Here is a 26,404-nt window from a genome sequence, read left to right on the forward strand (position 1 = left end):
ATCACCAGTATTTATTTGACCCCATTACTGCACTGCACTTTGTGTGGCGTGAGGCGAATCAGGAGGCCTGTACTAGTTGGTTGCCCGTTGAAGACTCTAGTGCTTGTTTTACCAGAATGTTCCCAGATTCTGACACCTTACCATGAATCCCAGGGTAGTCTGTATTCAATAGGGTTATCTGGGACACTGCAATTTTGGGGTAACCATATTAAGAACACTATATCATGTGATATATGATTCAGTTACATGGGACCCCAATCTTTATTACTGCTAGTGGCAAAAACTGGTATATTGTCTATAGTTATGAAATTTTAAAGTACTAACCCATAATTGGTTTGGGGACATATCAAGTGTCCTTTAATTGGAGGAACAAACGATAGAAATCTTCTATCTCCCCATTTTCCCATTGTTCAAATAAATATATCCAATTAGCAGTTGTTTTTGAAATGTTTCCTTTTTTCTCCTAAGACCAATTATTTCAAGTTGGAAGGGAAAAATATACAATTATGAAACAAGATTCACCCCAAGTAACTGAAGTAAAATATAAAGACATTTTTTTGGCTTCATTACTTATGCTTCAAGTAGTACAGTTTAGCAAAAGATAGAGTGCTTGGCTCTAGGTAGTCATTTTATTTGTAGCCTTAACCAAGTGGTAGAAGCCTTTGTCATTGCCACCAGCTCCAAGGTCAGCTAGCCTAGGTCAGGCTCTTGTCAGATTGACCCTGTTAACTCTTGGGGAATGGACTGATTTCAGGCTCCTGGTCTCTTATGGGTCACCTTGACATCCGGGTGGTTCTGATAAATGAAGGTGACAAGCTAGACTTTCCTGGCTTGTCATAAGACTACTGTGGACTAAGCCAAATGTCTTTACTATTCTTGGAACCTTAGTCACTTTCCTGACCATTGCCCATGGGATAGACCCCCTTCAATTCATTGTGACTTGGAAGAGTTTGAGGCCAAAGCCCATGGAAGCAAAACTCTACCAAGGCCAGAGTTAAATGCTGTTCACTTGGTTATTATTATTATTAGGGCTCTGTTTTATGGTCTCTTTTCATATATTTATATTCACATATAAACTTTTCAATTTATATGAGCATTTTTTGCAAAGCCTCATCCTGTTTGTGGATGAACGAAGTCTTTTGTTTCTTCCCTGATACGACAAAATCATACAGACACAGGAACATAGGAAGGCAGCTGAAATCTGGGATAATATGGAAGATCCAAATGGGGGCGCTATCACACACTTTCTCACTGTGTAGCTGAAATTTTGTGTGTTCATCTGTCTACTTGCCCACTTGTTGCACAAATGTTTTAAGGCTACTGCTCAGGAGAGAGTAGAACTGTTCTGTGCTTTCGTGCGTGGGCACGTTAACCAGATCTTTGCTTCCCCTCGTATTCATTTAAGTATCACTATATAACTTAGGGGCAAACTAATAAAAGCCCTTCCAGTCGCAATCACAGTGAACTATTTTCACTAAAAACCTGAGTCAGGAAAAACAGTGACACTGGCATCAATAATACCAAATGCTGTATGTAAAATACCTGAGGAGTGAGAGGGACTGCAAAAAGGTGCTGAGCACTTTTTTTTTTCCAAATTTTAGTTTAGAATGCAGTCTTACTTTTAAAGGTGTTTTGAGAAGAAAATTCTATTGGTAACTTGAAGTAGAAAATTTTTAAAAATTATTTTTCATATTGAGATATAATTCACATACTATCAAGTTCACAGTTTTAAAGTATACAGTTCAGTGGTTTTTGATATATTCACAAGGTTGGACAGCCATAAGCACTATCTTATTTCAGAACATTTTCATGTCCCCCCCAAAAAAACTCTGTACCTATTAGTCACTGCCTATGTTTCCCCCTAGCCCCTGGCAACCGGTACTCTATTTAATCTATTTTCTGTCTCTACGGATTTGCCTATTCTACACATTTAATATGAATGGAATCATACAATATGTGACTTTTTGTAACTGTCACTTAGCATGTGTTTTCAAGGTTCATTCATGTTGTAGTGTGTATCTACTTCATTCCTTTTTGTGGCTAAATAATATTCCCTGTATGGATATGCCACATTTGGTTTACCCATTCATCAGTTGATGGACATTTGGTTTTTTCTCCTTTATGCTGTTCTGGGTAGTCATGTATACGTTTTTGTGTGGATATATGTTTTCATTTCTCTTGGGTATATATCTAGAGTAGGCTTGCTGATATAGAATTTTGTTATTTGCCTATTAACAAGAAAAATACAGAGCAGTTAGCCCAACCCTTCATCCAGTGCAGGAATGAAAATGAGAATTTTCATTACAGAATATTATCCATCTGCCTCACCATGCCATTTCCACTCTTTTTATATAACCAGGACAGGCAGCTGACAGCTCCCACTGCTCTGTTTCGCCTGCTTCTGCTTTTGCAATTGCCACAGCTGCAGCAGGACACGGGAGTCCACCAGGTGAGTAGGGGCCAGCAGCTAAATACAGACACATGGCAACTTATATTAAATCAGTGGTCCTTGCCTGCCAGTGTCCTACTATTCACTGGGTAGCTTATTAAGAATGCAGATTCCCTTCTTGGAATAGCCCTGTATGGCGCCAGATGGTTACTAGACTTACTGAGGTGATCACTTTGTAAGGTATATAGATGTCTAAATACTATGTTGTACACCTGAAACTAATATCATATTGTTTGTCAACTACAATTGAAAACTAAAAAAAGAATGCAGATTCCCAGCTTTCATTCTAAGCCAGTCTGTGGTAAGACTGTCATTTAAATAAGCACCTTGAGGTGAGTCTCACACAGGTGGTGTGTGGGTAACACTTTCGAGAACATATGTATCGGAGAAGGATGTGTTGTTTCTCCCATGGTGTTTTATGGAGTTCTGTAACCTTTTTAGCTACGTTACTAAGAACACACATTTCCCTTTTAATTGAGTATAATGCTAAAAGCATATGCAGGGTGGGAGGGAAAGCTTGTGAAAGGGAGAAGGAGGAGGGAACTATTGCTTTAGCTGACTCATAATTTATTTCCTTCCAGTAGCTCCACGATGCTTTCTGAGTTGCTGTCAGTTTCAGGGAACAGGAGAAGTTCTTAAAAGCACAGTATTTTAATAGATGAACATCATATTCATTGTCTGTCCTCTTCAGTCACATGCAAGGAGGACATTATGTCCAAATAAATCTGTATGTGGTTTAAACAGCCTTGTTGCTGTGAATGTCTTCACCTAAACTAACGCTATGGATATGGATCATCATCCTTCGTAGAACCAGGAGTGATGCTGTTATTTTGTTAATTAGCTATTGTTCACATACCACAAAGGAGTCCATTTCCAACAATAGTACCTAGTCGCTACTATCTGTGTGAATTCTTTCTACACTGAAGTAAGAACAAAGAGAAATGTCCTGTAATGACCATGAACTACCATAGTAATTATATAGTCCATCTGAATGGAAATATTTGCAGATTGATCATATTCCACTTCTCCAGATTTTTGCCACACCCACTGCATTTGATGTGGTCTGGCATACTGGGATGTTTTCTGCCCCAAATATTCCCAAAATCTTACCCCCAAAGTCCCATCCGCATAACACAAAACAGCCTGTAGTGGTAATAATACTGATTTCTCATCACTCCAGTTAACTTCTATTATTGACTATATTCTATAATAATGAACATCTCTTTGGTGAAATAATAAAGGACTCTTCACTGTGCTTTCAGCAAAGTTGGTTATCTGTGATTTGCTAAGACCTTCTCCTGTCTTTCATTCTCACACGCTAGTTTATCTTTGGAAAAAGTGAAGTACAGAGCTTCCTCACAGATTTCCTGATTTAGATATGATTTATGGCTTTCAGTTTAATTCAGGATGAGCCCATTTCCCTATTTGCTGGAGGGGAGGGTCTTTTTTTTTTCACCAGAGATTGCAGCAAAGTTGTGATGAGCTTTAGGGGATGGCGTTTTGACTTTGGCTTGTCCTGGCATCATGGACCAGAAGATAAAGTAACCAAACAGCCAAGTCTTCTTCACTATCTGAACATGCTGCTTCTGCTGCCTTTCTTCCTGCGTCGTTCCTGCAGCTGAAATAGCTTAGGAAGAACGCTCTCTTCAATGAGCGGCTGAGGAGGGGCAGACAGCTGACTGACCCCTGCCAGTGTTGCTAGGTGCAGGGTAGCCTGATCCGGTTCTTTCACTAAAGTGCTGTTGATGTTGCCTATAATGTGGTCTGGAGTCACGTGATTCAATTTTAGAAATAAAGGAAATAAAGCACTGGGTTTGTCAGCGTCTATGGTTCTGTTATAAAAAGGCAGCAAGTTGCATACGGGTGAGTGTCAGAGGCAAATGATGGTTAAAAAGGAGGGGATCTCTTTTGGAGGGGAGACCAGTATGTCCCTGGGGCATAGCCGCTCAGTGGAGCTGGCCCTGTGGGGGTTCCTTTTGTCTGGGAGAACTCGGGTTCATAGGTTGCTGAGGAAGGTGGACTCGGAGCAGCAACAGGAAAGTGTTAAGGTGATGTGAACTTACAGGCTAGTCAGGACGAGGACGGCGCTGCCCAGGGAGGGCTACATGGACAGGGGTTCAAAGGAGAGCAGTGCTGGCTAATGGTAAGCTCCCAGACTGGACTTGGTATCTACTTTCTGAATCAGAGGAGTCACTGACCTGAGTGCACCCTAGAACATGAAGAGTTGTGAAGGTGAGCAGGAGGGAAGGTTGTGTAAACAAGTGAACATCATGCTTCCTTCAGTCTTTGCAGGCCTCCTCTCTGCTTGTATGGGCCCACCTGGTGGTGCAGCTATGCTGTGTCCGGGCCCGTAGCAGGAAACAAGATACCACCTGGCCACGCCATGCGGTCCGCAAAGGGGTTTCCATATTTCAGGCTCCTCTTCAGGGTTTCTCCTGCTTTAATCCTCTCCCGTCTCCTTCCCCTACCTCTACCTCTGTCAAATACCACAGGAATCTGACACCTCTGGGGTCGAACTGTCCATTAGTGATTATGCTTCGAAATCTTCACTCCAGGCATTTGCATGTTAAGCCATTTCTCTTTAATTATTGTTTGGAAGGTTTTCTTACTGTATTAAAAGGACTTTCAAATTTAATAAGAGGGAGGACAGAAAATTTTCTTTGCAAAGAGGGCAGACAAGATGTGCATGGCTATCCCTGAAGGCAGATTTTATTTGTGGAAGGTGACCTGGTATCTCCACAGGGTCTCCAGGCCTGCCTTGGGGGTCGTGCCTGATTTTTACACACACTGGAATAGCCTGAGTTTTTTTCTCCCTGGTTTCTTTTAGGGCCTAGAGCCTGACCTTTCTCAAGGTGGATGAGTCTCTTCTTTCCGTATCATGCCCCCTTTGCTTGTAGACCAACAGTAGTACCTCTGTTGGCAAGGAAGGAAAGCCTGATTCTGTGCTTACGACTGCAACCCTGAACCACTTCTTGTGAGGGTCACATTATAAAGCTTTCACAGATTATTTAGTGTTTGCCTTGTGATTGGCAGCCAAGTTACATTGGTCCCACTTATAGATGGATCCAGAATTCGTGGGGTCTAACTCTTACACAGTTTGCCACAAGGCAAAGAATATAAAATTACAAATATAAGCATTTAGGGCACCTTCCAGGGCTTTGGAAGGGGCCCACACACGTTGAGAGGCCAGAAGCTGAAGCCTCATTGGCTTCCTGGTAAATCTGCCTATTTGTCCAGCCCAGACCATTCTTGGAATCACAGCAGCTATAGGAAATTTTGTTTGTTGGGGAGTGGGGGCAGAGGTGGACCAATGACCGTCCACCAGTAAAATGAGTGCCCTTTGCTGTGGTGGGAGCTTTAACTTTATACTAGATGAAGATAACGGGTAATTGATGGGGCCTTGTGTGCCCCACACTGATTGCAGTGTATTTTTCAAGCACCTGCTCAAATTTGGGAGCTCTGTACTAAAGTAGAAATTAAAATGTGTGCATTTCAGATGGCTGCTGATACAGGGACTCTGCAGGTGCAGTTTGGATATAGTGATGATATGAATAGATATGCAAATCCCGTGAATGCACACATCAGGGCACATCGTGGCGCTTACTATACACCTGAAGCTCTAGAATTAATGATAGAGTTTATGAAATGATCGAAAATGAAATACGAACGTGTGAGGTGGGTTATTTTTACGAAAGTAGTAATTGTGGCAGTGGAGGTATGACAAGTAACTCTTGATTATCTGTGAGCAGATTATGTGTTTCACCATTTTTTGCAAGGCAAAGTAAATTAACAAAGTAGAGGCATGGTTGAAGGCACTTACAGAAAAATTAGTGGCACGGTTACAATTGTTCAGAGAAACAGTGAGTTCTTTGCTGGTGATGACTTGGTACTTGTAAAGTAGATAATTCATAATCTGTTTCCTCTTCTGGCAAACCACTCAGACTTGTGCAGTCAGTAGTAGATCTGAGCTTGGTGTGGATTGGGCTTGAACCTGTTTTTAAAAATACTGATACCAGTCCCACCCCCAGAGATTGTGACTTGGTTAGTCTGAGTACATGCTGGGCATCAGGATATTTTAAAGTCCCCCCAGGTGATAGTAAAGTGGAGCCACAGTGGGAAACCACTGCACCAGATGAAGGACGTAGGTATGTTTGTTCCTTCTCTGGTTGTAGAATTCCCAATTCATTTCACTGAAGCCCTGACCTCAGTAGAACTGTTAATTTCTCCTTAAGTAAGGAAGTAACTTTTCCTTGGGTAAGTCTCAGATAGTCTCTCCCTTCTTCCCCCCTCATTACCTCCCCCCCGTTGACCTTTGTTATGGAGAAAAAGGCTCTGGGCATATTTCACACCGATGCTTTTCCTTTTCCCTGCAAGAGCCATGAGGAGATCTTTGTGTACTCTTTACCGGAGAACCTGGTGTGGTTCCTGGAGATAAAGCTCACAAAAGCGCGGGGGCTTTCTAAGAATGTGGTCCTCAGCAGTTTCTCACTCTCACACTAGTCCACATTCAGCCTCCAGCAGTTTTTCAAGATGACCATTCAAGTGTTGCTACCAGTTTCCGGCTGCAGTAACTTCTGCACTTGGTGAGCAGGTCTTAGCTGTGTCTCTCTGGATGCACCCCTCTCTCCAGACTAGGGCATGGCTATTTGCCTTGCAACCGCAGTGTTCTCGTGTCCGGGAAAAGCCATTGATTTTCAGTTTGTCCACCTTTTTCTTATTGTAAGGACAGATGTGTCAACTTCCAAGTTCTTTACATGTTGGAGCTGAAACAAATTCTTACTTGGTGGGATTTTTATAGTGATTCTATTGATTCTGCAGGTCAATTTGGGGAGAATTGCCAATCTTAACAATATTCAGTCTTTCAGACTATGAACTCGCAATGTCTCTTGATTTCTTTACATCTGTTCTCATTTCTGTCAGCAATATTTTATGTTTTTCAGCATGTAAGTCTTACGTTTGTTTCGTTGAGTTTAGCGCTATGCTTTGGACTTTTGTTTATTAGTTTCTTTTCCTACTGCTGATATCCTAGTTTGGGGCATATTTTCTGTTGTTTTTTCCAAAGTATATAAAAAACGTGTTTTCATTATTTCATCAAAAGCTAGTTGAAGTTTTGGGGGAAGGATATATCTAATTTAGATTTTAAAATAGAAACATTATCACTATTATTAATGAAAAATAAAGAGCTTTGGCAAATCGAATTTAAATTAACAGTAATTTCACACACACACACACACACACACACACACGCACACACAGCCTGGAATTAGAATTTGGGAATGGAAAAGTTACATGTGTAACTGGTAGGAGCCTGTGAAGCAGTTAGCAATGCTCATGTCAGGTGGTCATTGCCTTCTCTTCCGGGAAGATGCCCGACAACAAGCTAGGTGGCGTGGAGCACTTCCTTTGCTCATCATGCCTTTGGCACAGTTTCCAAGCAGACCCAGATCCTGTTCCAGCTGTCTTGGGCGCCCCCTTTCCTGACCGTGTTACACTGCCACGTTCTCTTACTGTGTGCTGCCCTTTCCTGGGCTCCACACAGACTATTCTTTTCTACGTCAGTTACCGGCTTGGCCCTGAAATGGGTGAACCTAATGCAATCAAGTAGCAATTAACCAGTGATTCCATGGGTAACGGGGACAACCTCTGCTCAGCTCTCCCTGGTGTTTTGCCACGACAGAATATGGATTAGGGCTGTAACATTTGTTTTCTTTCTTTCTTTTCTTTTTTTAAAGGACAGTTCAGGAACCCGGATATTTGTGTGCAATCTCCTATTTTTCAATGTTGGAAGTGAATACATACTCTTTAAAAATTACTGTCCAGACCAACAAAATACTTCCATGGGCTGCATTTGGCTGTGAACCACCAGTATGTGATCTCAGATTTACTGCAATGACTTACAGCTGGAGTGTGGGTTGACACAGATAAGATTTCCCGAGATGGGCCTACATTTTAGCAACGCACTCCTGAATGTTCTCATGTCCCCACCCCCACTATTTCCGATTTCTTTGGCTGGGCTGTTTTACGAGAAGTCCATCTCTTCCCATTCACTGTGGCTTGACTACTTTTGCTTTCACAGGATAATCTTAGATCTGGAGGATGCCTCATTGTCACTCCCTTAACATGGAAGGGATGGCGGGGACCATCTTTCTCTATTTTATTTTATAGATTCTGAAGCAAGTATGAGACCCAGAGTGAGTGGTGGAGGGCCTGGCCCAGGTTCTGAGAATCAGGCGCAGATCTGTCCACTACCAAATTGCTGTTTTCTTTGCCTTAATATTGCCTCTAATGCCACATTTACTTCAAAAAGAACAAGATCTTGGGAAACTTGAATTACTTAATTTTCTTACTGACTCTTGATCCTGTCTTCATCTGCAGCATGCCCATTTCTGTCCATCTTCTTCCCCCTTTTATGTCCACCCGGCATTCACTTCACAGATACAGCAGCGTGGTAACTTCAGAAGATGAGCCCTGGTGAAATTAGTAATCTGTGGGTAGATTCTTACTTGGGAAGCAGTTGGCACTGAGGGATTTGTGATTTCTTTAACAGGATTGCAGAAACTAGGGCCTTAGTACAATGATATAATCTGGTCAGAGAAAGCATTTATCCAGAGAAAGCAACTGAGAATTGGATTAAATTTGCAGCAAGATAGTTATTGATTACCATGAATTAAGTTAATGTCACATCTGTACCCTGCTGTCTGTAGTCTCTTTCAGGATTTGTGAGGACAGTCAGCTCTGTTTAAATAGCTTATCTAGTTATTGAATAAACGTATAAGAAAAGCGCAGAATATGGGCTTTTTCCAATGTCTGTCTTACAAGCTAAAATTGCAACTTCTGGCAGGAATCACAACTTGATTTTCTATTTCAAACTCAGAAGGTTAGTGTCATGTAGATATTTTATTGCAGTGATTCTCAGTGGGGTGTGGGTAGGGTGGAATGAGAATAGCCAGGGACTTCAAAACACACTGCTCCTCCTGGGGATTCTGAGCCATTTCCTCCCAGAGGCAGGCACTCCAAGAAAGAGAGATGTTATTGATGGAAGTATGCCATACATGTGAGTGGTGTGAAAACAGAAATAAGGCTAAGAATCAGTGTTCTGCTCTCTGCCAGCCTTGGAAAGACTGCTCACTTTTTCTGATTCGTCCTCTCTTTCCTGGTTAGTCAGGGGATAGCTGGAAACTGGCTGACTATCTCACCCACATTAGCAAAGGCATTCAGAAGTCTAAGGTCAAAATGTTGGCTGCACGTAGTGTTTCTCGTATGGGCCATCTTTTCATTTTCTGGGCAATGCACCTGTCTTAGTTCATATTCATCTCCATTTTCCCTGTGTCCTGTTGTCCTTTTTCTTGGTATGTTCTCACCTCTTAGAGTTCTGCACTTATTTCACAGAGGTATGTCCTTCTGCCAGAACTGGCTGCATCCTTTGTAGGGCCCCGTGCAATAAGAAAATGCAGGTCCCCTTGTTTAAAAAATTATAAAGAATTTCAAGACAGCGACAGCTGAGCTTTAGACCATGTGTGGGCTCTTCTAGGCATGGCAAACTGTGCAAGGCGAATTGCACACCACAAAGCCAGCCCTGCTTCTTGCAGTCCAGTCAGGAGCCCAATAGTTTCCAAATGTTCAGGATGTGCCCTTCAGTGCATTTCCAGGATTTTATCCTGGTTCCGTAGACCTTTCCCATGGTGAAAAAGATACTAATAGAAAACAAGTCTCTTATTTTAAAGATGCAAAATCTGAGGCTAGGAGAAACTAATTAAAAAGAGAAAAAAAATATATCTAAACCCAGGAGTTTTGATTCTCTGAAGAGACTACAAATTAAAAAAAAGTTAATACACAATAGAATACTTTTAATGATGAGAAAACATCATCTCTGATGAGTCAGAAGGACTCTCACTATCTAATGATGACTCAGAATAATCATAAAAAAAGCATCATGAAGACTAAAAGACATTCTGGTTTCCTGGACTTTTTGGTTATTTGAACTTTTGTAATGAATGCGATAAGGGAAATAAATAATAGGCATGTCAACACACTACAAACAACTGAAAACCATTCCTCTGGAGTGACTACTTTCTGAACAGAGTTAGGAATAATGGACAGCCTAAGCAATATATAATGAAAAATGAGATTTCTCAGTGAATTTTCTATTGGGAGAAACAATTCATGACAATGTTGTGATTGTGTGTAATTGCGTCAGTTCCACACATGAAAAAGGATGCGATAAGCTTCTAGTGACAACAACTTTCAAAGTAGCCAAAGGTTAAGTATATCGGTCCAGGTAATCTGTAGAAATACTGCTTTTGCGTAGTTAGTGGTGCAAGTCAGCTCAGGTAAACTCAGCCTTAAAACTTCCGAAATCTATAGTGAGGAATGGGTTTTTCATGTGCTAGGAAATATTATCCCCTTAGCGTATAGGTCCTAAATGTGTTCCTTGCTTTATACAACCAAACAGTAGTTGGTACAGGTTGTTTCTCTTACTTACATTTGTAGCCTATGGCTTCACAAGTGCTGGGAAGACCAGAAGAGGCAACTTGATAACATGCAATTAGCCTGTTTTATCGATTGTGAGTACATTGTAATTGTGGGTAGTTTTTGCAGAGGGCCTCACAAAGTCACACCCACATCTTGCAAACCCTTGTCCTTTGCTGCCCTGTTGGGCATTTTTGTATACAGATTGAGTGATTGCACTTATTATCAACAACAATACAGTTCTATAAGGTATTCTATATACCATGCACTAGTCTAAGCTCTATATATACTAACTGACATGTGAAGTCATTAACAATTATTATACTCACTTTCCAGTAGAGGAAATTGAGATACAGAGAGTTAAGTAAATTGCTGAAGGTCGCATAGGTGATAAGTAGCAGATTTGAATCCTATCATTTGGCTAATGAAGAGAGGACCTACGGGATCTATTACCAATCCCAGTTTGTGCCTTACATATCCAGAGCAGAGCTGGAACTTCATTCTTTGGGTTTCTGCAGTGCTGCCATTTTGTTTGGAAAAACACATGAATATTTCTATTGGGTGGTCTAGTGGTTTTAACAATAGGCCCACAAGCTATTTCATACTCCTTTCTTCAAGAAATGGAGCTTAATTTCTCTTCACTTTTGTGTGGGCATGACTTAGTAACTTAGTTCTAACAAATAAAATTAGGCAGACGTGGTCATGTGTGACTTTGGAGCCTAAGTCATCAAAAGACATCGTGGCATTTGTCTTGGTCGATCTCTCTTTTGGATCACTTGTTCTGGAGGAAATAAGCTTCCATGTCTTGAGGAGAGGACCATGAGACCAGCAAGAAACTAGGAAGCTGGATTCTTGCCAACAGCCCTGTGACTGAGCTAGAAGTTGATCTTCCAGCTCCCGTTGAGCCTTCAGATGACTGTTGCCCAGGTAAACATCTAGACTGCAACCTCATGAGAAACCCTGAGCCAGAACCACCCAGCTAAGCCACTTCCAAAAGCTTGTCCTGAAGAGACCATGCAATAATAAATGTTCACTGCTTTAGGTCTCTCTGTTTTAGGGTAATTTTTTATGCAGCAATAAATAACTACCATAGGTGGTATCATGGTGGCCAGTAAACCTTGGCCAGATATTCATAATCAAATTGAGTTTCAGGAACATACTTTCATTTTGGAAAGTGAAGCATATCTGGGCTGTTCCCTGTGGGACAGAGCAAGCACCTTGGGCATATTTCCTACCAAATATTTCGAAATCAAGAGACTATATCTAAAATTAACATGTAGCTTAACTCTACCTTGTATTTCAAGATCTCTGAACAGTCTTTCTCTTCTTCCTTCACCTGCAGTGCTCTGAATTGAATTGAATGATTTTCCTGCTATTTGGAAGCTGAGAGCAGTTTGGTTTTAACACAACTGTTGCTTAGCAATAAGAAGTAACTTAATGGCTCTACTCTCTTCTGCAAACTGAGAGGGGCCTCCCTGTGTAGCTATTGTCTGTCTGTAATGCTGAATTTAAAATTGTAATGATCATTTTAGGATAAAATTGAAGCTGGCCTATGTGACACATTATACTTATCCTAGCATCTCAGCTACCCAGGGTGTTGCACTGTCCCAGTTTGAGGGCCCTTTACGGAAAAGCTGGTTTCTTGGAATTATGGGGCATTTAGATGTCAAAAACAAAGCTCTAAAGAACCTAGTAAATTCTTCCTTGGTAGGGGGTTTGTATTCCCTATATACTGACTGACTTTGTGATTCTGAGGCCGAAAACTTGGCTCTTGAAATGTGACTAGCCACTGGGCTAATGACGTTAGGGAAAGGGCTATGAAGGTGTGGGTGTTTCAAAGAAATTTGAGGAAGTGAGAGAGGGTGGGAAGTCTAGCTACGACTGACTGCAATATTCAGCTCTTTTGGAAAGGCTCCTAGAAATCTTAGCCGCTTAGAATTTTTAAATGCAAGGTCTATATTTGATTGTTCATCAGAGAGGTTGGTTTAGAGACTCAGAAATCTCTGCCTGAATTAAAAGAGTTATTCTTTCCTACTCTTCAGATTAAATGATGCATGAGTTTATTTGATTTTGTGCAATCTTCGATCAGTTACATAAGTCTTTCCCTGTGTACCCAGTGCCATACCAGATACTGTGGAAAGATAAAAATGAAATAAGAAGCATTACCTCCACTGTCTAAGAACTAACAATCCAATTGAGGAGATTAGATGAACAAGCGCATAAAACAAATCTCAAATGATCAAGATGTAAACACTGAGATACAAGATATTGATAATAGTCAGTATAATTATTGGCCATGTTAAACTTTGGACTTAAAAGACAAGAGAAAATGTCACATTACCAAAATAACAAGGCTTCAGTGCATGACCTTGAAAGAAAAGGTTAATATAGTTTCAAAGTATTTCATGCACTCTTCCAATTAGTTTTCTCTAAAAGCAGTGTGTTTTTTTTTTAAACTTTGAGACAGTTTTTTCCTCTGGATCTGCAAGTTATTCTTTATGGGTGCACACTTCCTGGTGTGTATAATAGTCTTAGAAATTTAGCTGGTATAAGATCTAGTGCAGACAGCATCTGTCATGCTGGACTAAATTAATATTGCCAAGATTTCTCCATGTGCATCATAATGAGAAGTGATGAAAGATTTATACTGAATCAAATTACGTTTCAGTGGCTTCAAAAATGAGGAGCCATAAATCCACAAAAAACCCAAATTAGACTAGTTGAAATAGAGTAAAATAATAGTATTGTGATGTGTGCATGTGTTGTGTGTTTTTTTAAATAAATGTGGCATATAGTCATGGAGGGCCAAGCAACTCCTTTTTCAGATACTATTGGATCATCAGCTGTACAGACTCAGGCTAGATATTTAAGTATGTGTACCATTTGAGTGGCAACAGCACAGATGTTACCTGCCTGTAATCCTCCTCCTCTTTACAGACTTTTCTTTGTGTTTGCTTCCAATTTTCAAGATTCTGTACACAATTCAGAATTAATTCAAAACAGTAGAGAATCTTAGGATAAACCTCCTTCTGGTAAATAATGTTATGCTACCCAGAGTCAGTTCTCTCGAGTCCCGTGAATTTGCATAAAACAAGCCTCTTTAGAGGCAGGCACCCAAATGCCAATAGTCTTGGCAAAGACTAAAGTCTCCTGCCTCCATCTTACTTGCCTTCCTTACTGCAATATTAAAGAGTTGTAAATGATGCTCTCATTCATTTTTTTCTATTTTGGCATTATCAGTTTATGCCTTCGGTTTGTATACTGCCTTACAATTCCAAAGCCCGTTAATAAGAAATGGCATGCGTGTCCATCACAACAAGCCTGGAAAATGGGAAGGCAGGTAGTGTCTTCCTCTTTTGATATATAAGGAAACAGGCTCAGCGAGGTGAAGTGACTTACTCATGGGTCGTTATAAATTGTAAGAATAGAACCTGAGTTCAGGTCTCTGAATAACCAGTCCAGTGCTTGTTCTATTAAACCAGATTACTTTTGTAAAGTGGTATTTCAGAGCCATATATCGCTGATATTTCACGAGACAATTGAACAATTAATTGGTATGCAATTAATTGGTATCCAGTTAATTAATTGGTCTCCAATGATTTTAATTATTGGCCATTTTCAAATATGAATCTCAGCTTCCTTCCCTCTCAGATTCAGTCACTTTCTGTACATAAGGAAGTTTCAAGGACTGCCTTTTATTCCTGATTTCCCTTATGTGTTTCATAGTTTTCATTTCATTTCCCAGCAGGGCTCAGGCGAGCACCAAAGCATTCCTGAGGAGGGTACTTGGATACTGATTGACACCCAGAAACACATTTTTAGGGATTTGAACATTTTTTCTTGTTCTTCTAAACATTTCTTCAGATAAACATCATGGCAAGTAGAAGAAATCCCTGAACTCACTCACCATGTTTTACTTATTTACTTTTTCATTTTAAAATCCACCAACCATGTATTTCTTTGAAATGCATTCTGCCATTCAACTACCTTTGATGATGACTTAGAGATAGAAGCTTCTCATTTTCAAGATTGACTGCCCTGTTATTTTTTAAAATTTAAACATCTTTATTGTGATAGATTTCATATACTATACACCTCACCCATTTAAAGCACACAGTTCGATGGCTTTTAGTATTGCCCTGCCATCTTTAGTGGGCTTCCAATCTTAATTTTGAAAGCATTCAGGCTGCCTGCTGTGGAAAAGAATTCAGTCGGGAACTATGATGGACTCCGAGTGTCCGAGACAAAGACTCTGAGGCTAGTTATTTAATTAGGTCTTGCTCAGCACTATGGGGTGGGTGGAGGATACAGTTAAGAAACCTCCTTTCTCTCTCAGGAGTTAGCGGTTAGTCCTGAGGGTGTGAGCTTCTGTTCTGATTTCTCTGAGAGTAGTAAGAAAGGCTGTGGTGCCCCTTCCTGGAATCAGTGCTTGCTAGAGAAGTGGCTTCTGATGGCTGGTATTTGGTGATCTGGAAGTGGGAAAAGAAATTATTCAGGGAACAGGGGCCATGAGGTCCTTAGAGAGAATTGGGTGTTGGTGAGGGCAGAGAAGAATGACGACTCTCTAAGGAGTCAGGATTGAAAAGTGGTTGATAGTGGATTTCGGTGTCAAATAAACCTGCATCTGAGTTCTGCCACTTGTCTCAATAAATGGCATGCCTCTCTGAGTCTAGGGCAGCCTCTCTGAGTCTCATCTTTAAAGGGAGGTAATGTACCTACTTCATAGAGCCGTTATGAGGATTAAAGGTGATGGTCCTTGTTCACAGCTTAGTTCTCGGCATTGGAAACCAATTAAGCGCCCTACGAATATTTCCTGCTGTTGTTACAGGCTGTCTCCTCCACATGATTTATATAAGCTTCTTGAGAACTGGGACTGGTGTGTTTACCCTCAGATCTCCAGCCCCTAACATCGTGTCAGGCCAGAGTGTTGAACTGAAAAAATGCATTCCCCTATTGCCCATTTATTCCCTGTCTTTTCCTACCTCACTTGTATGCACACACGTGTGTGTATGCATACATATACAAATGCACATATGGGCATACTACCCCCCACACTGACTGGGCAAGAAGTAGTAAAATATTTGCAAAAGAGTATTATGTGCCATCCTCTGGTCATTTGATGAAAGGAGTGTCGTTTCTGGGCCCTATCAAGAGACCTAGAAAGAACTTTGTTAAGTGAATCCATGCTACATAATGGCTCTTGCTACAGCAGGCTCTTGTGTATAGTGAGGAAACTTGGGAGAGAAGAGGCTTAGATGTCACCAGTATGTTTTTATGGTAGTAATGGTATATGCTTAGCACTTGCACTGGAATGTTCTGGAAGGGGAAAGAGCCTGAGGAATGCTAGTGTACACATTTTCGATGGACTATTTATAGGACATGGTGGGGAAAAAAAGAATTGCTGCAGATGATTGTGAGTCTAAGTCCTGAAAGGCTAAGTTAACAATACGATAATGATCTCACTTCACAAGTAGCTAACTGTTGAGTGTCAGCAAGAAATCTTCAGTGGAGAGAATGAAAGAGGGGAGTAGATGCTCTTCCAAGATGAGCTTGTCCAGCCTCTCTCAGCTCTGGAATAGCATCCCCTAAATTTATTTATTTATGCCTGGTGGTCATTTTGGAAAGGGCTTGAGGCAGATTCCTGGTTGCATTGCGAGTCAGAAGACATTGCCTGGTCAGCATTCTGGAGAGAGTCCAAGGGAGATTGAGTTTTTGGTCCATACAGAACTGGTACCTTAATAATAAAAATTATGTTTGCAACCTTGTATCCTGAAGGTATCACACACCCCAGTGAACAAATTCGGTGCAAATTGTTCCCATTGTCAACAACAAAGTCACCTGACGTGGCTTTTGCCTTCCTGCACTGGCTGTACTTCCAGTGGGTAGAAGGGCCAGTGCTCCAGGCTGTTGTGTACAGCCTCCAGTTCCAGGTTAAGTCATTTACTAGCTGTTTTGAGTATTAGTTTCCTCATCGCCAAAAAGGAATAATCATGTCAAATTTGCTAGATATTTTGAGAATTTGTTGGTTTGTTTTTTTTGTTTGTTTGTTTTTTAGCACAGTGATAATCAGAAGGACAGGTGCTACATGAGGACAAATTTGCATGAGTTGCAGGATGACATTGGATTAAGCCCCATGTCCTGGCACCCAGGACTTAACTTATGGCTGTTTGCTGCTCATTGGCACTTTCTGACTGTCAGTTTGACTTGTGCCACAAGAAGGTGGTTCTGTTGGACATAGAGAATTCTGAGAACGGAAAGGCAGGCAGTCTGGGATCAAGGAGAACATCTCCAATAGGACTGAATATCTCCCAGTAGCTTTATTTTACCTACTGTGTCAGTTCTGGTATTTTCTTATGCAGGGATTCCTTGAGGCTTCCCCTGACACTGCCCTAGCCATACTAATATATTATGGGTCCAGCTGCTGGGACTGACATTCTCGTGGGAATGTCAGAACCATATTCAGAGTTGGACTTAGCCATATTGGTGCTTTAATAATGTACATGTTCCAGTAAAATTTCCAATGTGGTACAATTCAGTTTATAATGTTTTTAGTCCTTATTAACTTTTCATGCATAGTGATTATAATACTTGATTCATTTATGTTTCAGAACTGGACACACTGGATTTTTGTTTTTGTTTTTTTTTATAGTCAGAAGGATCTTGAGAAATAATACTAAATCTATGGAACAAAGAGGTATTTTTGTTCAAATTCAGATAAAGACTGTGGGTACTAAACTGAACCTTTGGACAATTACTGCTAGTAATTTGAAGCTGTCACCAAAAATCTCAACACTTTTTTTGTGTGTGCCAATATATGAAATGGTTTAATGTGTCTAAAAAGAGAAAAGGATGTTCAAATTTAAGTTATCCTTTCTGCCTTCAAATATAGGTAGATTTTTTGGTAGTGTGCGATTCTCTTCCTACTACAAAGCTATCAGATTCAGAAAAAGGGTGACTTTATCTACTCCACACGAAGATTTTATAATGTATTATTTCTGAAAATTTATGTGCTTAAAAATAATACGGGAATGGTAGAGTGAAGAGCTTGGCAAATTTTCTTTCTAAAAAGCAATGATAAAATTGGACAAAATTATCAAAACTAACCATTCATATTCTCCTGAAATAAATCATAGGCGTACAACCAGCTGATAAGCTTTTACCCGAGAAAAACTCCTGAACTTCAGATAAAAACAGTGGGAGTCTGTGGCGTTGAAGCCTGGGGATGCTCTTCTCCCCTCATTCCCAGCTCCTTCAGTGTGGGGCAAGCTATGAAAACCAGCAACTTTGTTGTCAGGGGGAAATGACTTCATTTGGAACAGAAAAGAAAGTAGGAAAAAAACTCACAATGTTGGGTGATCTCGAGCTCAATGGCAAACAGACAGAAACACCCACATTGTAGCTAGCCTGAAGCTGTGATCCAGGTTAGAGCATAGAAGTAAAAGCAACAAAGGAATTAGAATCAAAATGGTACGTTATAATATATTTATCCAACACAAAAGAAGACAGTAAAGGATGAACAAGAGAACAAAATTATTAGACATTGTGGTAGGCAGAATAACGACTCCCCCATATGTCCACATCTTAATTTCTGTAGTTAGTATGTTACCTTACATGACAAAGGGAATTAAGATTACAGTTGAAACTAAGATTGTTAATCAACTGACCTTTAGATAGCAAGCTTATCTGGATTATCTCAGTAGGCCCAATATAATCATAAGTTTCTCTAGAAGAGCAAGAGGGAGGCAGCAGATTTATGTCAGAGTAATGAGATGTAAGAAAGCCTCAACTGATCATAGCTGGCTTTGATGATGTAAGAGGGCAATGAGCCAAGGGATGCAGGCAGCCTCCAGAAGAAAGAAACGGCAAGAAAATGGATTCTCCTTTAAAATCTCCAAAAAAAGGAGCACAGCCTTACCAACATTTTACTTCTGACCCAGCATCAAGCTCTATAACTTCTGACCCACATTCTGGTCAGAAGAATTTTACTTAAAAATGTTCTGGTCAACATTTTACTTCTGACCCAGCATTGACCTCTATAACTGTATGATAATACATTTATGTGTTGTAAACTTCTAAGTTTATGGTAATTTGTTACAACCACAGGGAACTAATACAGAATAAATAGAAAACAAATAGCAAAATGGCAGGTGTAAATACAACTGTATCAAATTCCATTAAATATGAATTGATGACACATGCAAATCAAAAGACAGATATTGTCAAACCACATAAAAAAAGATCTAACCATTTGCTATATATGAGATACATTTTAGATTAAAAGACACACATAAGTTGAAAATAAAAGAATAGAAAAAGATATTCCACGTAAATAGTAACCATAAGAGACTGGAGTGGCTCCACTAATATCAGGGAAAATAGAATATAAGACAGAAAAGTGTTACTAGAGGCAAAGAGGGATGTTTTATAATAAAAATATGGTCAATTATTTAAGAATACATAATAGTTATAAATGTATATGCACCTAACAACACAGCCCCAAATATATGAAGCAAAACTGACTGAAATGAAAGAAATAGACAATTCAACAACAATAATTGTTAACTTCAATACTGCACTCTAAATAACTGATAAAATAACTATGTAGAAAAGCAAAAGGCTATAAAAGACTTGACCAACACTGTCAATCAATATGACCTAATAGACATTTGTAGAATACTGTATGTAATGAAAGCAGAATATACATTCTTTAAAGCAGACATGAAAATATCTCTATGGTAGACCATACTTTAAGCCATAAAACAAGTCTGAGATTTTTAAAAGATTGAAGTTACAAAAGGTATGTTTTGAGAACACAATGGTAGTAACATAGAAATTAACAGAAATAAATTTGGAAAATCTCAATTATTTGGAAATTAACACATTGCTAAATAACTCATAGGTCAGAGAAGAAATCACCAGAGTAATTAGAAAATATTTTGAAATGAATGAAAATGAAAACACAGCATATTAAAATTTATAATATGCAGTCTTTAGAGGGGAATTTATAGCTTTCAATACTTATATTAGAAAGTAAAATTGATCTCAAATCAACAATCTAAGCTTCCACCTTAAGAAACTCTTAAAAGGAAACAGACTAAACCCAAAGTGAGCAGATAAAAGGAAAGATTGTAGCATAAATGAAAAAAAAATTTAGAGAAAACCAATAAAGCCAAAAGTTATCTTTTTGAAAAGATCAACAAAATTGACAAACCTTAACTGGAGTGATCAATAAAAGGAGATAGGACACAAATGGCCAAAATCAGAAATGAAAGCAGGGATACTGCAGCCAATTCTACAGAAATGAACAATTATAAGGAAATACTATGAACAACTTCATGCCAACAATTGATATGAAATAGTCTTATAAGACAGAAATGGCTAAAACGGATCTAAAAAAGGAAAGAAAATCTGAACAGATCCCTAACAAATAAAGAAATTGAATTAGTAATTTAAAATATTCCCCCAAAGAAAATCCCAGCCTTATATGAGTTCACAGGTAATTTCTACCAAGCATTTAAAGAATAAATTATGTTAATCCTTCACAAAATCATGAGACTAGTACTACCATGATAACAAAACCAGACAAAGACATAAGAAGAAAAGAAAACTACAGATTAATAATGCTTATGAATATAAATACAGAAATTCTCAGTAAAATATTAGCAAACCAAATCCAGCAACTGGTGAAAAAAATTAAATGCCATGACCAAGTATATTTTATCCCAGGAATGCAAGATTGGTTTAACAATAGAAAATCAATTAATATAACATATATAAATATAATAAACAATAAAAATCATATGACTATCTCAATAGAAACAGATAAAACATTGTATAAAAATCCAACCAAGAAAGTAGGAATTGAAGGGGAATTCCTTAGTCTGACAAAAGTCATCTGTGAAAATTGTACAGTTAACATCAGAGTCAATGGTGAAAGACTGAATGCTTTCCTTCTGATATCAAGAACAAGTTCAAGGATATCTTGCCACTTCTGTTGAACATTGCACTGGAGTATCTTTCCAGTGCAATAAGAGGGGGGGGAAAGATAATATAAAGACATTCTAATTGGAAGAAAGGGAGGAGATAAAGCTGTCATTATTCACAGATGACATGATTTTGTATATAGGAAACCATATGGAATCCACAAAAAAACTGCAAGAACTAATAAACAAGTTCGGCAAGGTTGCAAGACATGAGATCAATATGTAAAAATCAATTGTATTTTATATACAATGAACAATCCAAAAATGAAATTAAGAAAATAATTCTATTCAAAAGAGCATCAAAAAGTCAAATACATACTTTGGAATACATTTAACAAAAGAAGTGAAAAGTTTGTATACTACAAAGTACAGAACATTGCTGAGAAAAATTAATAGAGATATAAACCAAGTTCATTGATTGGAAGATTCGATATTTGTCAAGATGGCAATTTCCCCAAAACTGATCTGTAGATTCATCACAATTTCTATCAAAATGCCAATAGGCATGTTTGAAGAAATTCATAAGCTGATTCTAAATATACTTGTATGCATAAATCTCAGTAAGGTTCTTTTTTTTTTTTTTTTTTGGAAGACTGCTAACATTTCTATGGAAATGAAAGGACTCAGAATAGCCAAGACAATTTTGAAAAATAAGAACTAAGTTGGAGGACTTCTACTTCCTGATTTCAAAACTTTATAGAAAAAAAAACTTTATAGAAGACTACAGTTAGCAAGATAGTATGATACGGGCATAAGGATATTCATACATATCAGTGGAAGAGAAGTAGGAGTCTAGAAATAAATCCTTACATTATGTCCCATTGATTTTCTATAAAGGTACCAAAGCAATTTAATGGGAAGAAGGATGGTCTTTTCAACAAACAGTGCTGGAGCAATTGGCTGGCTACAAGCGAAAAAGATTAATTTAATCCTAAATGTAAGGGCTAAAATTATGGACTTCAATAAAAAACAGGAGAAAATCTTAGTGCATTGGGTTGGCCAAAAATTTTTAGATACAACATCAAAAGCAAGATTCATAAATGAAAAAAAGTTGATAAGTTGGACTTCATCAAAATGGAAAACTTTTTTACTACAAAGGACACCATCAAGAAAGTGAAAAAGATAACCCATAAAGAACTGGGAGGAAATATTTACAAATCGTGAATTTGACAAAGGATTTCTATCCAGATTACATAAAGAACTCTCACAGCTCAATATTAAGAAGACAAACACTCAAAGTGAAAATAAATGGACAATTTGAATAGATATCTCACCAAAGAAGATAAACAAATGGCTTAAAAAGGACATGAAAAGATGAAATACACATTAAAACCACAATGAAATACTACTTCATACCCATTAGAATAGCTATAACAAAATTGACGGAAAAATAACAAGTGACAGTGAGAATGTAGAGAAACAAGAACTCTCCTACATTGCTGGTGGAAACATAAAAGAGTAAAGCCACTTTGGAAAAACAGTTTGCCAGTTTCCTACAATGTTCAACATAAGCTTATCATAGGATCCAGCAACTGCACTCCAGGGTACGAGGCATCTACACAAGAGAAATGAAGACATATGTTCACACAAAGACTCACACATGAATTTTTATAGCAGCATTATTCATAATAGCCCCAAATTAGAAACAATCAAATGTCCATCAACAAGTGAATGGAGAAACAAATGTGATACAATAGAATATTATTCCATAGTAGAAAGGAATGAATGAATGATACATACTATCACATGGATGAACCTCAAAAATATTATGCTCAGTCAGGGTCAGCAATTTTTTCTAAAGATCAGATAATTAATATTTTAGGCTTGTGGACCATATGGTCTCTGTGGCAACGTCACAGCTCTGTCCTCGTGGTGCTAAAGCAGCAACAGGCAATACATTAATAATTGGGTGTGATAGTGTTCCAGTAAAACTTTATTTACAGAAAAACAGGCAGCAGGTAGATTGGGGACTCCTATTCTAAATGAAAGAAGCCAAATGTAAAAGACCCCGCACGGTATGATTCCTTTTATATGAAATGTATAAAAAAGTAGATCTGTAAGACAGCAAACTTTCATGATTGCCCAGCTTGGGGTTGGGAGCAGGGACTGCCTGTACGGCAGTAGTAGGGATATTTTGGGAGTGATCGAGTGTTCTATAATCGGGTTGTGATTATGCTGCACAACCCTATACATTTACTCAGTGTCAGCGAATTATACAGTTAAAATGGGCGAATTTCATGGCATGTAAGTTATAGCTCAATAAACCTGTTAAAAATTATACGTACTTTCATTTGTTTTTCTCTCTGTTGTTTCACTGGCTTAGCCATTTTATCCTCATATTATTGCTTTCATCTTCAGTGGAAAATGTATTTTATTAGTGACACTCACATGTCCAAGGTAAGAGCAGTACTTAAGAGAATTTTATAAATGCCTTGTAACGTTGAACGCTTCCCTCTAGAGCAAAAGTTGCTATGAGTGAGGTGAGTTCCTTTTGAACTCTCTCACAGGCATCTTATTGTAAGAAAGATCCTAATTAGAACTCAGAAGGGAGCTTTCTAGCATAGCGTCATCATGGATGCCACTTGGTATCCAGAACCAAATGGCAGGGACTGTGTTTTTAAAGGTGGATAACAAAGGAGCTTCTGATTGTATGTATTTTCTTCCTGCCTTCTTTAAAAGTTCTTATGATAGCTAACCTAGAACTAGAGTAGGTTAATTCATCTGATGCTTAAGGAATTGTCCATGCCTTTGGAAGATCCTTTTATGCTAAGAGGAGAGCACTGATGTGTGCCAGTCGTCCGCTGTGATCATTGCATTCCTGCCACGTGATCTGAGTCTCAGATGGTTCAAGGACTCAACTCCAATTCCATTCTGGGATCATTGCCTAATTGCCACTGTATCTTACCAAGAGAGTGAGTTAATAAAGTGTGGAGCCATTGGGATTTTGGATACACCGGCAAGCTCTCATAGAACTACAAATTATGCTTCTGGTGACAGAATTGATCAGACCGAGAGAAAGAGGGCCACGTGATGGCTGGGGCAGTGGTCTGCTGATTTGGTTTAATTTTGCTTATCAGAGAACATTTCCAAGGTGTTATAAGAAAATAGCCTCTTTTCTGGGCTGATGGTAGGGAATAAGCACTAATGAATCACTTCACTGTACGATTGCGATGCTGCTATTAAATCCTCACCCTTAGACCTGAGTATAAGAGCCAGTTTTTAGACTCTTCAGAAGCTAGAGGAGAAAATGTGTCCCCTCAGGAGGATGTGCTATTTACCAGTCAGAGGCTGTTATCAGTGGCTGAGCTTACTGAACATGATGTTGCTGAAGAGAACCTCTTAGACAAAATATAAATACTGTTTTGTCCCCACTGGGGCCTCTCCTCACGTTGTGTACAAAGATTTCCACATATGAATTGTGTGCAAATGGTTTGATGCTTTATTTAAATCCATGAAATGAAGATACTACTGTGAACATTACCCAGTAACCCATTGCCGGTATGTTAGTCCGATATGCGTTATTATCTTCTATTTAAATTCATTCATTTTGTTAGTCAGTCTTTTTCTCTGAACCTCTAGAACAATTTTTTGCAGTGGTTTGGTTTGGTTTGGTTTTCATTTAAATAAGAGGTCAGGTTCTGCCAGGCAAACAGTGACAGAGACAAGCTTTTTTTTTCGAACTTTCACAGGCTAACTGTCTTCTAAACATGGGCTAAGAGGGCCTAATTCACCCAGCACTATCCTCAGGGTGAGAGAGGCTTCTGTGTGAATTCTCCTTACCTCTGCTGGGATTCCTTCCTTCCTTCCCTCTTTCCTTTCTTCCTCTGGCATCTGGCAGGAAAGGTAGCTCCTGGTTTCTAACTGCAAATATTGAGCAGAATGGGCTAATTCCTGCATGTTTGGCATCAGGCACTTGCTCTCTGTTAGCCATGAAAGTTTAGTTGTGGGGAACAAATTAGCTATTTTTCTTGGGAAGAGATTTATTACAGGGTCATGGGTACCTAGGCTTGGGGCAGGGCTTCCAGAAATCACCTCTGGGACACCATGCAGAACTGACCCAGGGGGCTCCTGGCTCTGAGATCCTGGGGTTGGGAGCAAGCAGGAGGTCACTGGGAAACTGCTGACCCAAGACAGACTTCGCAGCATCAGTGACCAGGACATGGCAGCTGCCTCTCCAGAGGCTGCCTCGTGGGCTGGGACGCTGCAGCGCCCTGGTCAGGCCTGCCAGCGGAAAGGGCTACTGCCTTTCACGTCCACTTTCCAGGCCCTGCACGGAAGCTCTCATTTCCATTCAGAACCTGAGTTACAGGAGAGTCTGGGAAAGGCAATTTTTTAGCTTTTGAACCCTCCAGCCCCAGAGTACATGAAGGAACCCCTCTCCTTCTTAGTCTTTTACATGTAATGAGTTATGCTTGTAAGAAAAGATGTGAATGTTTAAGCATCTCGATTCAAATACAAATATGACTACATTGCAAGAACGTGCAAAAATGAGATAGTCAAATAGGCACAGAAGGTGCCTATTTGTTAAATCTTTCTCTGCCTAGTTAAATCCATCTCTGTTGACCCCCAAACTTGCTAATTTAAAATATCTTCAGGCAAAGTAATTTTTGTGCAATATGTGGTCTAGAGGGTTCTTGTGGGATCCCAGTTTCTGTGCATATGAGTGAACATCAAGTTCTATGCTTTAAGTAGCACTTTCCCCTGCCCTGGGGCAAGTGCAGATGAGATGTGTGTCCCCGCAGGAGGTGCTGTGTAATCAGAGAGCTAGGCTGGTCATCCGCACCAGATGTTTGCTCGTTTCAGAACTCTTTATAAGATGGGGAAATTGGAACCTGTGACTGCTGCAGTCACATCTGTAGTAGATGTGAACGGTACCTGAGGACATTGTGCAGTGCAAACTCCTACTTACGAGGTTATTGTGGGAGTTAAATATGTTAATATGTTTAAAGTGCTTGGAACAGTGCATGGCAAATAAACACTATATAAGTGATTGCTAGGTCATTATTATGTTCTATAAAATGAGGATAGCTCTGACGTATAGGATTGTTGTAAGGCTTAAGAGAGTTTAGTCCCTGGCATAAGTAAGCACTAAATGAATCTTAGCTACAAATAATAATTATAATGCTTTAATTCTTAGAATGATACTTTCGCTGTAGTACGTAGCCTCTTTTACTACACAGTCACAGGCTTGAATTTGAGCAAAGCACATCAGAGCCATTTTCATTTCTTCAGGACAGGGCATTTTCTCAGCAATGTGCTCATTTACTCCCGAGGTTTAGAATATGCTTTATAGTCACTCAGTAGAATCTCAAGTCCAAGAAGTTAGTTTACTTTTGGGAAATTATTTTTCTAACCAACATGACTTTACACCACACTTATTCACTGTGTGAATTAAGGTCTCTGCCCTTAATATTGGGCCAAGTTTGATGAGAAAATAAGTCAACCTTCATGAAGGTTAGGAATCAATATGGTTCATTAATTTATGTTTTTATTAACCAAATAC

The 26,404-nt window shown here is 39.3% G+C and overlaps 1 protein-coding gene across 7 annotated transcripts in view; it reads left to right on the forward strand.

The window, feature by feature from the left end:
• The window catches only part of RASGRF2 (Ras protein specific guanine nucleotide releasing factor 2), a 223,569-nt gene that overhangs the window by 141,972 nt on the left and 55,193 nt on the right, over positions 1 to 26,404 (forward strand). For all 7 annotated transcript variants that reach the window (XM_033110501.1, XM_033110502.1, XM_033110505.1 and 4 more), the window contains exon 17: positions 2,360 to 2,449. In XM_033110501.1, coding sequence (XP_032966392.1) covers positions 2,360 to 2,449 — 90 coding nt within the window. The remainder of the gene's footprint in view (positions 1 to 2,359; positions 2,450 to 26,404) is intronic.

Source organism: Rhinolophus ferrumequinum, chromosome 7, assembly GCF_004115265.2.
Source record: "Rhinolophus ferrumequinum isolate MPI-CBG mRhiFer1 chromosome 7, mRhiFer1_v1.p, whole genome shotgun sequence".
In the NCBI taxonomy this organism is placed as follows: domain Eukaryota; kingdom Metazoa; phylum Chordata; class Mammalia; order Chiroptera; family Rhinolophidae; genus Rhinolophus; species Rhinolophus ferrumequinum.